This window comes from Balaenoptera borealis (assembly GCF_965194805.1).
Source record: "Balaenoptera borealis genome assembly, chromosome: X".
Classification (NCBI taxonomy): domain Eukaryota; kingdom Metazoa; phylum Chordata; class Mammalia; order Artiodactyla; family Balaenopteridae; genus Balaenoptera; species Balaenoptera borealis.
In genome coordinates, this window is record NC_138881.1 from 28,337,807 (window position 1) to 28,352,602 (window position 14,796).

Here is a 14,796-nt window from a genome sequence, read left to right on the forward strand (position 1 = left end):
ATGTCAATTATAATTTTTTTAAAACCCTCCTTAGTCTGGCAAGGAAGGGTCCCCATTTTTTAGTCCTACCCTTCTCTATGCAACCTCATAAATTTCTTCCTCATCCCCTTAGTTTCAGCCAGATGGAATCACAATTTCTATCACATACTGCACTGTTTACTTCAGTGAAAAGCAGAGTTCCTTCTGCCAGGATCGCCTTTGTCATTTTATCTACCTGGTTAATTTCAAGTTGTTCTTTAATGCTTGGCTTAGGTTTTGTCTTCTTCAAGAAGCTTTTCCTGACATCTCTTCTCCTCCTTGGCTTAGTTAGATGTCCTCTCCATGAAGTAAGTCCCTAGACCATCGCCCAAGGATTCCCAGGGAAGTGGAAAACTACAGTGTCTAAGGGTGGGGATTCTGGAACCAGACTGCTTAGGTTCAAATCTCATTGCTATCTTTTTACTACCTGACATTGAGCAAGTTACTTACAACATTACTTACACAAGCACTGACTGTGCTTTAGTATAAATCTCACAGTGTTGTTGTAAGCATGAAATGATACACACAAATTATTTAGGTCAGTGACTAGCATCATTAATGCTAAGTATGTGCTAGGTATTATCCTGAAATTTATTTCTATCACAGTGCTATTATTGCTTTTTATTCCCATCATCTTCTTTAATCTGTGCATTCCTATCTTATCTAACTCTGTATTTCCCAGGCACTTAGTAGTCGCTCAATAAAAATTTACTAAAAGAATATATGAGGAAATAGACATTGATAGTGTTTTACAGTTTATAAAGCACATGTGGAACACTGCATCATTTCTCACACCTCAAACAGTAAAATTAGAATTGCTTTATTTAAAACTCTATATAGAGGAAATATTTCTTTCCTGATATTACAATCAATACTTCCCCAAACTCACCTCTCTTTTTTATACCCCTCCACACACACACATTTGTTTAATGTTTATTTAGGGTCATTTTACTGACCAGTTAGTGACTGTAGCTATACAAGGCAGGAATTGACAATATCTTTATAATTTTTTTTAATATAAGGGGAAGAAGCAGGAAAATCATCCCCACTATTTAGCAAGAGAAGAGAGATTACAGGTGTATATGTGTATGTGTGTGTGTGTGTGTGTGTGTGAACATTTATAATACAGTTGACCCTTGAATAACACAGGTTTGAACTATGCAAGTCCAATTACATGGGGATTTGTTTTTCAATAAAAATACAGTCGGCCCCCCGTATCTGCAGATGGAGAATCCACAGATGCAGAATCCACAGATATGGAGGGCCAACTATGGGACTTGAGCATCTGCAGATTTTGTTATCCATGGTGGATTCCAGAACCAATCCCCTGTGGGACTGACAACTGTACTGGCTTTCTGTGACCCTAGACATGGCACTTGAACTTCTCCTCTGAATTACTTTTGGACCTGTAGTTAAAGACTATCACTTTGAAGAGGCATCAAACGTTTTACAAAGGAGTGTGGATTATCTTTCCCACTCTAGTATCTAGTGGCTTTTACAGGAGGCCATAATGTCATTAGCAGAATGGGGTCCAGGTGTGGAAATGAGCTCTTATTTTCATGTAATATTATTATATGACATACAGTTTGCACAACACAAATACCATGAATAGGCAGACTTACATAGTTTGCTTAGAACCTAATATTAATTACTAACATTAGTTGAATACTTGCAGTAATCAAGGCAAGATGGGAAGCATTTTCATGTACTACCTAATTTAATCCTCATGACCACCTATAAGGAAGATAGTATCATTATCCACATTGTATAGATAGATGACCTCAGGTTCAGGGAGGTTGAATAACTTACCCAAGGTCACACAGCTATAGTAGAGGAGCCAAACTTTAAACCCATAGAATCTAATTTCAAAGCCCATGCTTTAAACATTATAACATACTGTCTCCTCTGGTTAGGAATAGTCCCGGAAGTACTGGAATAGCTCAATATGATATTGTGAAAGAATGTACCTCTTGTTTCTTTATGTATCAGCACACTGCAATTGTAAAATGCTTAGCTTTGTGTCTGACATACACTATATATTCAAATACACATATATCACCAAATGGTAGCCACATTTACAGTTAATACTGGCAGGCAGTATACATAGTAAGAACACTGGCTTAGGCACCAAACAGACTTGGATTTGAATCTTTGCTCTGCTACTTATTAGGAGTGTGACATCTATGAGCTTCAGTTGCTTTTTTGGAAAAATTTGGCTACTAATACTTGTTATAAAGCAGTAGTAAAACAAACTATACATATATATTTATATAATATTTACATATCTTTATATTCACACATATCCAACACTATATGGTGTATGTGAATCCTTTGTGCCTTGTACCCAGAAGAGGAAACCAAGATCCAGAGCATGATTTGACTACAATCATGCCATTTGCAAATGAGAAAAAATTACCACTGAATTCAGGTCCTCTGAGTCTAAGATTAAGACACTTTAAATGCAGGTTGTTTACTATTAAATTATTTTCATTCTTACTGAATTGCTGAAGTTCATTTTAAAAAGAAATCTGTCTGCCCTAGTCCCTGTTTTTACAAAAAGTAGTTCTATAACAGCTAAACAACTTCAGTACAATTTATTACTTCTTTAGAAAAGACTTGAACATCATTTACAAGTGAAAAAACTATAGCATATAAACCTTTCAAATCTACTTTTCTTATTCATTCAGAAATATAAAAGATATATAGTATATTTGTTTTAGCTAAGTAAACCATATTTATGTCAATGTATTCTGATGTCTCTCACTGATGTCATAATTTTGCAGAATGGATTCCAATGAGGCTGAGAAATGCAATCGTTGTATTAAAAACATGTTTATTTGAGTATGGCATTAAATAAATATGAATATTAAGATCTAAGGTATTTAAAAATATATTATGTTTTGTTACTTTTCTCTTTTTTTATTTGTAGCTTATTTTCAATTATCCTTATCATTGGAGGAGGAGAATTGGCACGGACAACTCAGAAGAGTGAATAACCAATTCCCAGATTATTATATTTGATTCTGTAATATATTATGGCTGCAGAGTGCCAAAACAAACAGTTCAAATGTAAACAGCTCAAATGAGCTATTTATTTGATATAAAATAGGTTTTAAAAATACCAGTTGTTTAGTGAATTTAATTAAGCCAACTATACTTTAAGGGCTAAGCTTTTTTACTTGTATTATTCCTTTGTAATTTATGGTTGTTTTAGACAACTGCATTAATTTGTTTCCTTGATCATACTTAGACTGAACAGAGTTGAGAGAGTAGTGTGTTGGCTAACAGAGAAGAGCTACCTAAAAACTGGTGGGAAATGACTTGTGGAAAATCTTCACTTTAAAGATAAACCTCTGCCAGCTTTTCTCTTTTTTCCCCCATACCTTCTGCTTGATGATCATCTCGTTGATGTCTTCAAGATCACCCACCATCACCCTCTGTGATTTTATAACACGATCAAGCAGAGACAGCCAGTCGGTAAGTTCTGTCCAAACCCGGTTGAAATCTGCCAGAGCAGGTACCTCCAACAGCAAGGAAGATGGCATTTCTAGTTTGGAGATGGCAGTTTCCTTGGTAACCACAGGTTGTGTCACCAGAGTAACAGTCTGACTAGGAGCTAAATTTTTTTTTTCAAAAAGGAAAAAAGAAAAAAAGAAAAATTAGAAACACAAGAAGCCGATTTCAATCATAATAAAACTAATTTAAGGGTAACAATTTGAGCCAAAGTATTATTTATGACATTATAAATATAATTTGTAAATTATAAGTAGAATTTATAAATAAATTATAAAGTATCCTAATGTGGATACTTTATATAGTACCACGATAGAAAAATTCAGTTTCCAACTTTTCATTAATATACATTTAACAATCTTTCAAAATGATTTTGATTATCCTCACAGCTGAGCAATTGATTTAATTTAAAAAGTCCTTCTCAATAACAATTATACACGTTGTGGAATTGGTAAAGAAAAATATAAAGTATTCAGGCTTTGCCAGGTGAATAAGTTTTACTTATTTTTTTCATTCAAGGGGAAGAAAAAAGTAAAGATTGGATAAGATCTTATTTAGAACTTATGATTTCCTTGAATAGGAAGTAAATTAGTTTGGAGGTGGACTCTAGGGAAATCAAAGCCAATGAAATGTTCTTGTCTTTGCTCTGTATTTTATACTGGGAGCAGCTTATATATTTTTTCCTTTTCTTTCAGACTGGTAATAAAGTGGCTAGCACTGAAGAAAACCCAAGCTACATTATTTTTGGAAAATCAGAGCTAGGAAAGTTTTTCCACTTGGATAGTGAAACACTGTTTCAAGGTTATTAAGAAATACTAAATTAATATGAATAGTGATGAACACTGTAGTGTAAGGTAGCACATGGTAATAGTTAAGATCTGAAGTTCTGGAGTGAAAACACCTGGGAGAGAATCCTTCTCTGTCTTAGGAACTCTGTGACCTTGGTTAAGTGACTAAACTTCTCTAAATTTCAGGTTTTCTCTTCAGCAAGGAGGGATAATGACAGGATAAATGTCAAAGGGGCAGTTGTACAGATTCAATGACTAATACAAGAAATGTACATAGAACAATACCAGAAAAATAACAGGAAAAATATTAGCATAGTTCTGGACACTAGTAGGTAATACTGTTAGGTATTACTATTTTTATAAATATCTGATAAATAAGAAGCACAGTGATAAACAAATATGGTAAGAAGTTAGAGATAAGGGGTCAAAATCCATAAAATATTTGGGGAAAACTCAGTCAAAGGTCTTGTGTGGCCCTATATGTACTGAAGGGGGTTGAATTTGCTGGTGTGAATTGCTACTAAATACCAACAGCTTGATTATCGAAGGTGAGTGAAGAAGGGCAAGAAATGTCAGGTCTAGTTTATAGGCAATGGCCTCTGGAGCCTAATATATCCAGGAGACTGGTAGCAAAGAAAGAGTGGCCTATATAGTTCAGAAGGGAAGCTTTGAGGGAAAGCTGCAAAACACAACATCTCAATGGGAAGCCTGAGAGGCATGGATGACAAGAGAACTGTTCTAGAAACATGAAGAAAGTGTGCCATACTGGCATTCCATTCTGAGGTGGCCATAAATTACTTTTCATGGTTATATTGCTTTCTGCCTTTTTAAGGTTGTCTTTTTGTTAGAGAAGATGATGAAGGAAATGGAGCAAAGTCTCTTGCCTCTCAAGCTTCTTGGGGAGAACAAGAGGTTCCTACAGATGGAAGAAATAATCTTGAACAAGGTAGAAAGAAAAAAAGTGAGGTGTCAGATGGAATAAAAAACTAATGCCAAGAAGTAATGACTTCAGGACAATGATACTGAGGAGACAGAGAAGAAATAGTTTCCTGAAGCTATCTCACTACTCTGAGGCTTTTTCTAGAAAGAATGAAACATAATCTGAAGCAGAAATAGCATCCTGTGATCCAACAGTCTAGTAGGAGAAAGCATGGGAGCCAATAGGATCTAGCAATCTTAAAAGGGATTCCAAGAGAGGAGCTGAATCCCTGGAGAGAATGCATGGGTGAGGATGAAAAGAGAGCTAAATTAAAATATCACTGTAGGAGCTAACTGTGGAATGTCTAGCTGACTAGGAAATATGGACAAATTGTTCTGAAAATAGATAACAACAGATACTCAGGCAACATACAGTATTTTGGGAGGATTTCAAGGTTCTGGGAAGTGTCAGACAAGGCTTTTTTTTTTTTTTTTTAACTTGACTTATTGAAAAATTCACCCTCAAAAGAAAGCAGGAATGCGATTTTTTTCTCTAGACTTGCTTGTGACCAACAAAGAAGTGCTTAATGAAGTGGAAATGATCACGTCATCTTAAATTTCTCTACAATGAAGGACGAGAATGCAGAGAATCATCAGACTTCAACTGTTTTCTGGAAAACACATTGGGGTGGGGGTGGCGCGGTGGGAAAAGTCTATTGAAAAGAAAGGCTAGGACCAGAGATCGAAAAACAGAATGTTTTAAGATGACTAAAAAGTACAATTAATATTGGGACGATAAATCACAAAATTCTCCAATGAGGAAAAAGTATCACCAAGTAGAAAGACAGCTGAAACAGATTCAGAGGAGAGTTGAGAGGTACAGCAATACTGCCATCTGTGCCCTGGTCATGGGCAAAGGATCTGATTTATGGACCAGTCAGTCAGGCCATGGCTGGTCTTGTCTCCTCCAGTTCTCAACACCTGAAAACATCTTTATAACAATGGGGAAGGGAGGAGAAACTTTCCATTTTGCTCACTGCTTTATCTCCTGCACCTCCCACAGGTTCTAGAATCTAGTAGGTGCTCAACTGATGACCTCTGAATAAATGAATGAAACAAACAAACAAACAAAAAAAGTCTATGCACAGCAAGATTTTCAGTAAACTTAGAGGCCTTCTATCCAAGGCGAGTGCTAAAAGAGAACATCTAAAGACAGTTTCTTGAAGCCTAGAACACAGAACATGCCAAGGCTCTTGCTGTTTAGGTTATTTTAGCTATTTTAAGAACAAGAAAATAATGAGCCACTGCTTGGGGAAGGCAATGGAAAGTCAAATATTAAAGGGAGAAAAAAGAACCAATCAATTCTTATGTTCCCTACTTTTCTATCAAGGGGGGGAAAAGCAGGAAACAACACTGGATCAAGAAGCAGAGTATAAAACAGACTATCTGGGCTTCCCTGGTGGCGCAGTGGTTGAGAATCTGCCTGCTAATGCAGGGGACACGGGTTCGAGCCCTGGTCTGGGCAGATCCCACATGCCACGGAGCAACTGGGCCCGTGAGCCACAATTACTGAGCCTGCGCGTCTGGAGCCTGTGCTCTGCAACAAGAGAGGCCGCGATAGTGGGAGGTCCGCGCACCGCGATGAAGAGTGGCCCCCGCTTGCCACAACTAGAGAAAGCCCTCGCACAGAAACGAAGACCCAACACAGCCAAAAATAAATAAATAAATTTTAAAAAAATACATTAAAAAAAAAACAGACTATCTAAGGCTAGACTGTTGGATTTAAACCCTTGCTCTGCTATTTTTTAGCTGTGTAACCCTAGGCAGGTTACTTAACCTCCCTGAATCTCCATTTACTCCTCTTTAAAATGGAGATTATAATAGTACTTCCCTCACAGAGAGCTGGTCTTACCATTTCCTAGATATACAATCTTGGACAAGATTACAGGCATCTGGAGGTAAGGGATTATACCACGCTTGCTAAACTGAACTTTTCTGAACCTCAGATTATTTACCCGCATAATGAGGAAAACAGTACCAATCACATGGAATTGTTCTAATTAGTATTTTATGAATTGATATGTGTAAGTCACCTCCTAGCGTGTGTATTTGTGTGTTTTTTCCTCCTCCTTTCCCTTTTGCTGCTCAATGTTTATTGGCTGCTCACTTTCTAAATTAGCATGGCTTTCCATGTCCTGTGCTCTTAGAACCAGACTTCATACTCCAGCTTCATCTCCCTCCATTCTTCCCATGCTTCCCCACACCTCAGTCTCTATATGGCATTCTCCCATTAGCACAGACCATCTCACCCTTTCGTGCCCTTCCATATGCTCTATATTCTTCTTGAAAACTCCTCTCGCTTCCTCAGACAAAAGTCTCAATTCCTTTTCAAATACCAACTCTAGATTTCTATGTTTTGTGGAGGACCAGGGTAAGTTTATAACTAAAAATCTCTATGAGGCATAGAATTACACCATTCTTTTGGGTCTTAAACACTTTGAATCTTTTACATTTTATTACTGAAATCTAATCATCACGGGAAGAACAAAATCTTGCACCATTATTAGGACTGGAGAATTTTAATTTTATTTGTAATATGGCTAGAGGGTAGCTGATAGTACTTGAGAGCTGGGTTCTAAGTTCCAGAAACTTTGGGTCTCCTAGAGAAAAAAAGTGCTATAACATGAAGTAGAAAGAGGCTAATCTCCATCTATTACACACATTTTATTAAGGTCAATTCTATCTACAACACTACTTGAAATATTTCATTCTTCCTAAAAAGACTTGTCTCTAGATCCATGTATGTGCACACATTTTAATTTTTTTATTAAGCAAGATGCTTCAACGGAGAAATTTTGAGGTCCTGAGAACATTTTTTTTAATAAATTTATTTATTTTATTTATTTATTTTTGGTTACTGTGGTTCTTTGTTGCTGTGCGCAGCTTTCTCTAGTTGCGGCAAGCGGAGGCTACTCTTCGTTGCAGTGCGCGGCCTTCTCATTGCTGTGGCTTCTCTTGTTGTGGAGCACGGGCTCTAGGTGCATGGGCTCAGTAATTGTGGCTCACAGGCTCTAGAGCACAGGCTCAGTAGTTGTGGCACACGGGCTTAGTTGCTCCACGGCATGTGGGATCTTCCCAGACCAGGGCTCAAACCCGTGTCCCCTGCATTGGCAGGTGGATTCTTAACCACTGTGCCACCAGGGAAGCCCGAGGTCCTGAGAACATTTATCATATTTTATCATGTATATCATATATTGACTCATACTGCATATTCAGATGCCTCTACTTTTATCTAAAGAGAAAAAAAAATTAGGTTGTTTCTTTTCCACTGTCCTTTTACTAGAAACAAAAGCAAATCACCTCATTAGGTAAAGTGTGGGCTGGTCGGATCTGTAAGGAGGCAGTTTAAGTGGTTTTGTCCAGACTGAGCCACAGAATCTTGACACCAAGGGTCAGGCAGGGATATTTAGTCATTCCATGGGAGTTTTCTGTTAACTCCATAATTTAAAAGATGGAAAGAGGATTTGCTGAGAGTTCTGTCAACCCATAACCCTAATCAGGGAAGGAGTTAGGATACATAAACGACTACACAGAATCTTAAGCACCAAGTTCTAGGATGGGTTTCTAGGTTCTCTTCCTTAAGGAGCATGGAAAATGGCTTCCCCTCCAGCCGGCAGGGATCCTTTCCTCCGTGCCCCGTTTAACGCCCATACAGTTTGATCTGCTTGCCTGGATGTCTGCATCTTGCCTCAGGCCACTGTCCAGGGTCGCAAAGAGTTGGCCCTAGGAATGGCTGCTTCAAATCTCTGCTTCTTTAACCATCACCGAGACCAAGGTCATTCTTCTCAAGTCCGATGGAGGAAGCATGTCTTCCAGCATGGGGTTAGGCGGAAAACAGTCCTTAAGGTGTCCCACTATTAACCGTCCCTCCAGCAACAGAGGCTAGTGTCCTTGGTTAATCAATTCATGTCAGAACCACATGTATTACAATGTGTATCACTAAGCCAGGTAGATAGATACACACATCATATATATGTGTATATGTGAACAGATATGTGCACGCACACACAGACAGACAGACACACACACACACACACACACACACACACACACACACACACACAGCCTGTATAGTCTGACTACTAATGATTGTAGCAAAACGTGTTTCACATGTGTTCATTAGAAAATTAAGATAACTCTACTAGAAATTGTATTTTCCTTCCACAGTTAAGCATACAAAAAGTCAAACTCAAAATTGCTGAAAGGAATCAAGTTTGGCACACCAGAATAGTAGCATGAGTAACAGTAGGTGTAATATACTATTGCAAACCACAGCTTTGCTCTGAGTATTTTGTTAATTGAAAGGTGTTGGCTTTAGGAGGGAACTCTCATTTTTTCAAAAGTGTTTGAAGAATATTTCTCTAGTCTAAAATTTTAATTGGTTTCGAGGGTACATGATTAGTCAGACTAATAGCTTTACTTAGAGCTTTAGAGGAACTACTAAATCTTTTAAAAAACACACAATGTGTTTGGAGTACTTCCTTTGAAGTATTCACACGTGGTTTTTCTGTAATTGACAGGTCTCCTTTGGTTGATAAGAAAGCAAGGAACACATATTCTATTTCTAGCTTTGTTGTATGAATGTGGGTAATTTTTTTGTTTACTTTGATATTTGAAAAATCAGTCAACTGACGAAATGATAAATTATTGGACCCACACTAACACAGATATCTAAAAAGTACCATTTTGTATATGTGGTTAAATTGAATTACTATCTAATACTAGAGTTATAGGAAAGATTGTTTTAGCTACTTACCCATATCACCAATAGATAAAATAACCATTCTCCATGTAAGCAACATGGGAAAATATTTTTCTTCATGAATATTTAAAAGGATGGCATGTAGCCTAATGAAACATGTACAAGAAAGTACATGTTACCAAAATTAGAAATCATGCATGGACTCAAAAAGAACCTCACTTCTCTCTAAATATTTGTAGTCTGTAGGTACATGTGGAAAATTAGAAACAAATGTTGTGAACCCACAAACATTTATTTTTCTCTATATTCTTTCTCATCATTCTAAAGAGGAAATAATATATATGATTCAACTATCATCAATTATTTACATTTTAGCACAATAAGGGCTTGTGCTATACATGGACGAGTCCTAGAGAACTGGAAGTCAAAGATTCATGATAACCAACTATATTTCTGGATTTTAGAAACAAATTTTTTGGGTTTAAGAGCCATAGACTTTTAAAGCTTAGTGATGCTACTTTATCATTTTTTAATTGGTTCTTTTCTGCTACTAAGAATATAATCCAAATAAGAAATATTTACTGCTACTTGGAAGAGAGATTCCCACCCACACTATCACCACAATCATTTACTCAGGGTTTTCTGTATGCCAGGCAAGTTTACTTATAAGCCTTGTTTTATTTAATTTTTACCAAATGATTTTCAGGGTTAGCATTATTCCCATTTTACTAAAAGGTAAAATACTTTGCTCAGGATCTCACATTAACAAGTGACAATGCCAAGACAGTGTGCTTAACCATTACACCTATTTCTAAGACTGATATGATCATCAGATACTTCTCCTACGTGTCCCACTCAATATATAAAAATTATTAAGTACTCAAATACTTTTGACTCCAAGAGCTATAGCTTATAACATATAGTATCCACAAAATAATCTAATATCCATTCTAATTAGGGAGAGAAGATCACCTTGAACTAGTCATAAAAATATAGGTTATAAAAATCAAGTGAATCTGGCTTCCTCCCACACGGTAGATATTATTCTTGAGAAATATCTCCAACCTGACTTCACGCAAACTTGCATCCTTTCTTCACTAATTTGAAGATAGAAATAACCCTTGCCTTTCCCCCTTTTTAGTTTGCATCTTCTAATTTCATATATGAATTCTTACTCATATATGGATTCATAACTTACATTATATAAATTCTTCATACATGCACTCAATAAAAAGCAGTGTTTCTCAACCTTAGCACTGTTGATATTTTGGCACATATAAGTCTTTGCTGTGGGTGGCTGTCCTGTGCATTGTGGGATGTTTATCAGTATCCTTGGTCAGAGCACCATCCCACTTTTGATAACCAAACATGTTTTCAGACATTATCAAATGTCCTCTGAAGGCGGGGAAATTGCCTCTGGTTGAGAATCACTAATTGAAAGGGTTTCTAATTTCTCTCTTTCTCAGTCTCTCTCCTCCCCTCCTCTTCCTGTGTGTGTGTTTTGGGGGGGGGGTGTGGGTATGTGTGTGTGTGGGTGTGTATATGGTTTATATACTTGCTTAGCATTTGTAGTGGACATCCTTTATGCCTATCCAAGTTTGTGCCCTCTTATACCTCAAATTACAGATTAAGTGAAATTAAGTGCTTCTCTTAACCTCATGATATTGGGCAGGCACTGAAGAAATAGTAAATACTTGAAGCTATAGCTATGAGGGAATAGTAAATAATATTACACAGGAAATGTCATGATGATAAAAGTGAAAGCATCTCTGGTAGAGAGTAAATGTCCACAAATTCTTTTTCTTCCTGCATCTATACCCTTATAATGAGATATTCCAGATGCTCCCATCGAGAGCTGTAGTGTATTTCTCTATTCACTGAATATGGATTGGCCAAGTAACTTGTTCTGGCCAATGGGATATTAGTAAACATGACACAAGCAAAGGTTTGAGAAAACCTTGGCCATTGGGCTATGCTTGGAAACTTTTCACCACTATGTGAACTATGCTAGCCTACTGAATGATGACAGACAAGTGGCCCTGTCACATCCACTGTCTCATCCAATAACCAAGTGCCAGTCACATGAATGAGGCCATTGACTACCAGCTGACCATTAATACATGAGTGAGCCTAGCTGAGACTAGCAAAAGAACCATCTAGATATGCCCAGCCCAAAGCAGACCCCCAAAATCATGAGCTAGATAAATGATTCTTATTTTAAGCCACTACATGTGGGGGTAGCCTGTTATACAACAATAAATAACTGATACATTTGGTAGTAGCTTGTTATACAACAATAAATATCTGATACAACATCCATTTTTACCTATTAAAGACTTGCATCTGAAACAAGATTTAAAATGGCCCTCCCATTGCTACAGAAATAAAACAAATGCTGATCCAACAAAGAGAACACAGTTTAGAAAAGAAACAGTCTTCAAGTTAATGTGTGAAAGACAGAGAACTGAAGATGCACATAATCATGCTATGATGCCTGTAAATCAGGCAGCCAACATTTTATAGGATATTTGAAAAGCAAAGCTTTTAGTAAAATGCATTGTTAATACACTTAAAACAATGTAAATGAAGAGAGTACAGAATGCAATAATGAGAGCCATGAAGTAGGTAGCCCAGTGCAGAAGACAAGGGAAGAAAAGCCAGATCAGACCATAATAAAGACCATGCTATTGCTGAAGGATGATAATCAATTCTAAAACAGACATCAGAATAAAATCCATATATTCATTTGGGTATAACCAGCTAGAAAACACTGTACAGTTCTCATTACAGCAAAAACACTGCTATTCTACCAAAATTTTTAGCACCTTGAAAAATTCTTGAATTAAAGGATCCAATGTGTTGTTTGTTTTTTAACGGAATTGCTCCTACCTGAATATTAGAGATAAGATTCTTCAGTAAAGCATGAGCAAAACCAGGTAAGCAGCGCTCTCTACATAATTCAGTCTAAATGAGTCTCATACTTGTTTGGGTAAGCTACGTCTTTACCCTAAGTAGCAAAATAACTAGCAATGAGTCTTTTAAGTTGTTAAACATGTGCCAGGCCCTCACAAGCCTCACCCTTGAGATGAGATAAGCTACTTAAAGTATCAAATTATTCTTTTTCTTCCTCACCAACCCAGTGCAATGTCTGATACATAGTAGGGTCTCAAACAACATTTGCTGCTGTTGTTATCCAGATTAGAATGAAGCATAATGTATGAAGCAGAATCCTTAAGGGACGTATAAGAGAGAGGGAGGGAGGTGGAGAGAGAGATTGATTCATTACAGTTTCAATCTAGAGTTTCATCAGGCAGAACAAAGGCAGAGGAACCATTAGCTGCAATGTAAATGAAGCAGTATTAAGTAGTTTTAACATGTAGACTCTTCTGGTCTGAATTCATAATAATACCTTATATCTGTACAGAACGTTAAACAGTATACGTTTTTAGTAATTTTCTCCACTGATTTCTCACCACAACACTCCAGTGTGGGCAGGGAGAGCATCACTGCCACCAATTTATGGAGAGGAAACTACAATTTGGATAAATTAAAATACTTCTCCAAGATCAAAATCTGGTAAAGTAGATGGAAATTCCTGAGCAATCTATATTTTGAAAAGGAAGGCTCTGAGTTGACTGATGAAAGAGGGATTCGTGAAAAACAACCCAATTAAAAAATGTGCAAAGGATTTGAATAAAATACATTCTTGAAAGAAGATATATGAATGGTCAATAAACTCATGGAAAGGTGATCAACATCACTAGTCATGAGGGAAATGCAAATCAAAATCAGAGAGAGAGACCACAAATGAGAGAAAGAATAACAAGTGTTGGTGACGATGTGGAGAAACTGGAACCCTTGTGCACTGTTGGTGGGAATGTAAAATGGTACAGCCACTGTGGAAAACAGTATGGAGCTCCCTCAAAAAGTTAAAAATAGAACTACCATATGACCCAGCAATCCTACCTCTGAATATATAGTATATCCAAAAGAATTGAAAATAGGACCCTAAAGAGATATTTGGACACTGATGTTCACCTAAACGTCCATTGACAGATGAATGGATAAACAAAACATGGTATATGCATACAATGGAATATTATTTAGCCTTAAAAAAGAAGGAAATCCTGTCATATGCTATAGAGTTTGTTTTGCAAGACAAAAAATTTCTGGAGACCTGTTGTGCAACGATGTGCATATAGTTAACACTACTGTATACTTTAAGTGGTTAAGATAGCAAATTTTATGTTATGTGTTTTTCACCACAACTTTTAAAAAAGGAATCCATGGACCAGTCAAAGTGTGGACTTTTTCCTTTCCCTTCTGGGTTAAGGAAATTTAAAAGAGATCTTTGAATACCAAAATAAAGGCCATCCTATAAATAACAGTGGTTCTGATACATTAAGCCCAGTGAAAAATGACCAATTTATTTTCCTCTCATTGTATCCTCTTTATAACATTTGTGGGGTAAGAAGAATATGCCAATACCTCTCTGTAGTGGATATTGTGGTGCTCTATCCCAGTTCTCTCCTGGAGTTGATGGACCCACACTCCAGATACTATTAATAATGACTGCTAATGGGTCACAGCTACATCTCTCCCTGAGGCTTCCTATTGGTCAGTGCAAGGATATTAAGCCCCAGCTCACCTGCCTCAATTTACGTCAACTCTGAAGGATGAACCCAGCTCCAAAACTCCCTGTCAGATTGGCTTAGGCTACAGTATCGACTGCATTGTGGATCAGCCTCTCCCTCTGCCCAGTGATGCCACCCTCGCTTCCTTGCAGGTGGATCCACC

The 14,796-nt window shown here is 37.2% G+C and overlaps 1 protein-coding gene across 8 annotated transcripts in view; it reads right to left on the minus strand.

Annotated features, from left to right (window-relative positions):
• DMD (dystrophin) overlaps window positions 1-14,796 on the minus strand; it is a 2,485,149-nt gene that overhangs the window by 703,963 nt on the left and 1,766,390 nt on the right. For all 8 annotated transcript variants that reach the window (XM_082378022.1, XM_082378021.1, XM_082378025.1 and 5 more), the window contains one exon: window positions 3,402-3,634. In XM_082378022.1, coding sequence (XP_082234148.1) covers window positions 3,402-3,634 — 233 coding nt within the window. The remainder of the gene's footprint in view (window positions 1-3,401; window positions 3,635-14,796) is intronic.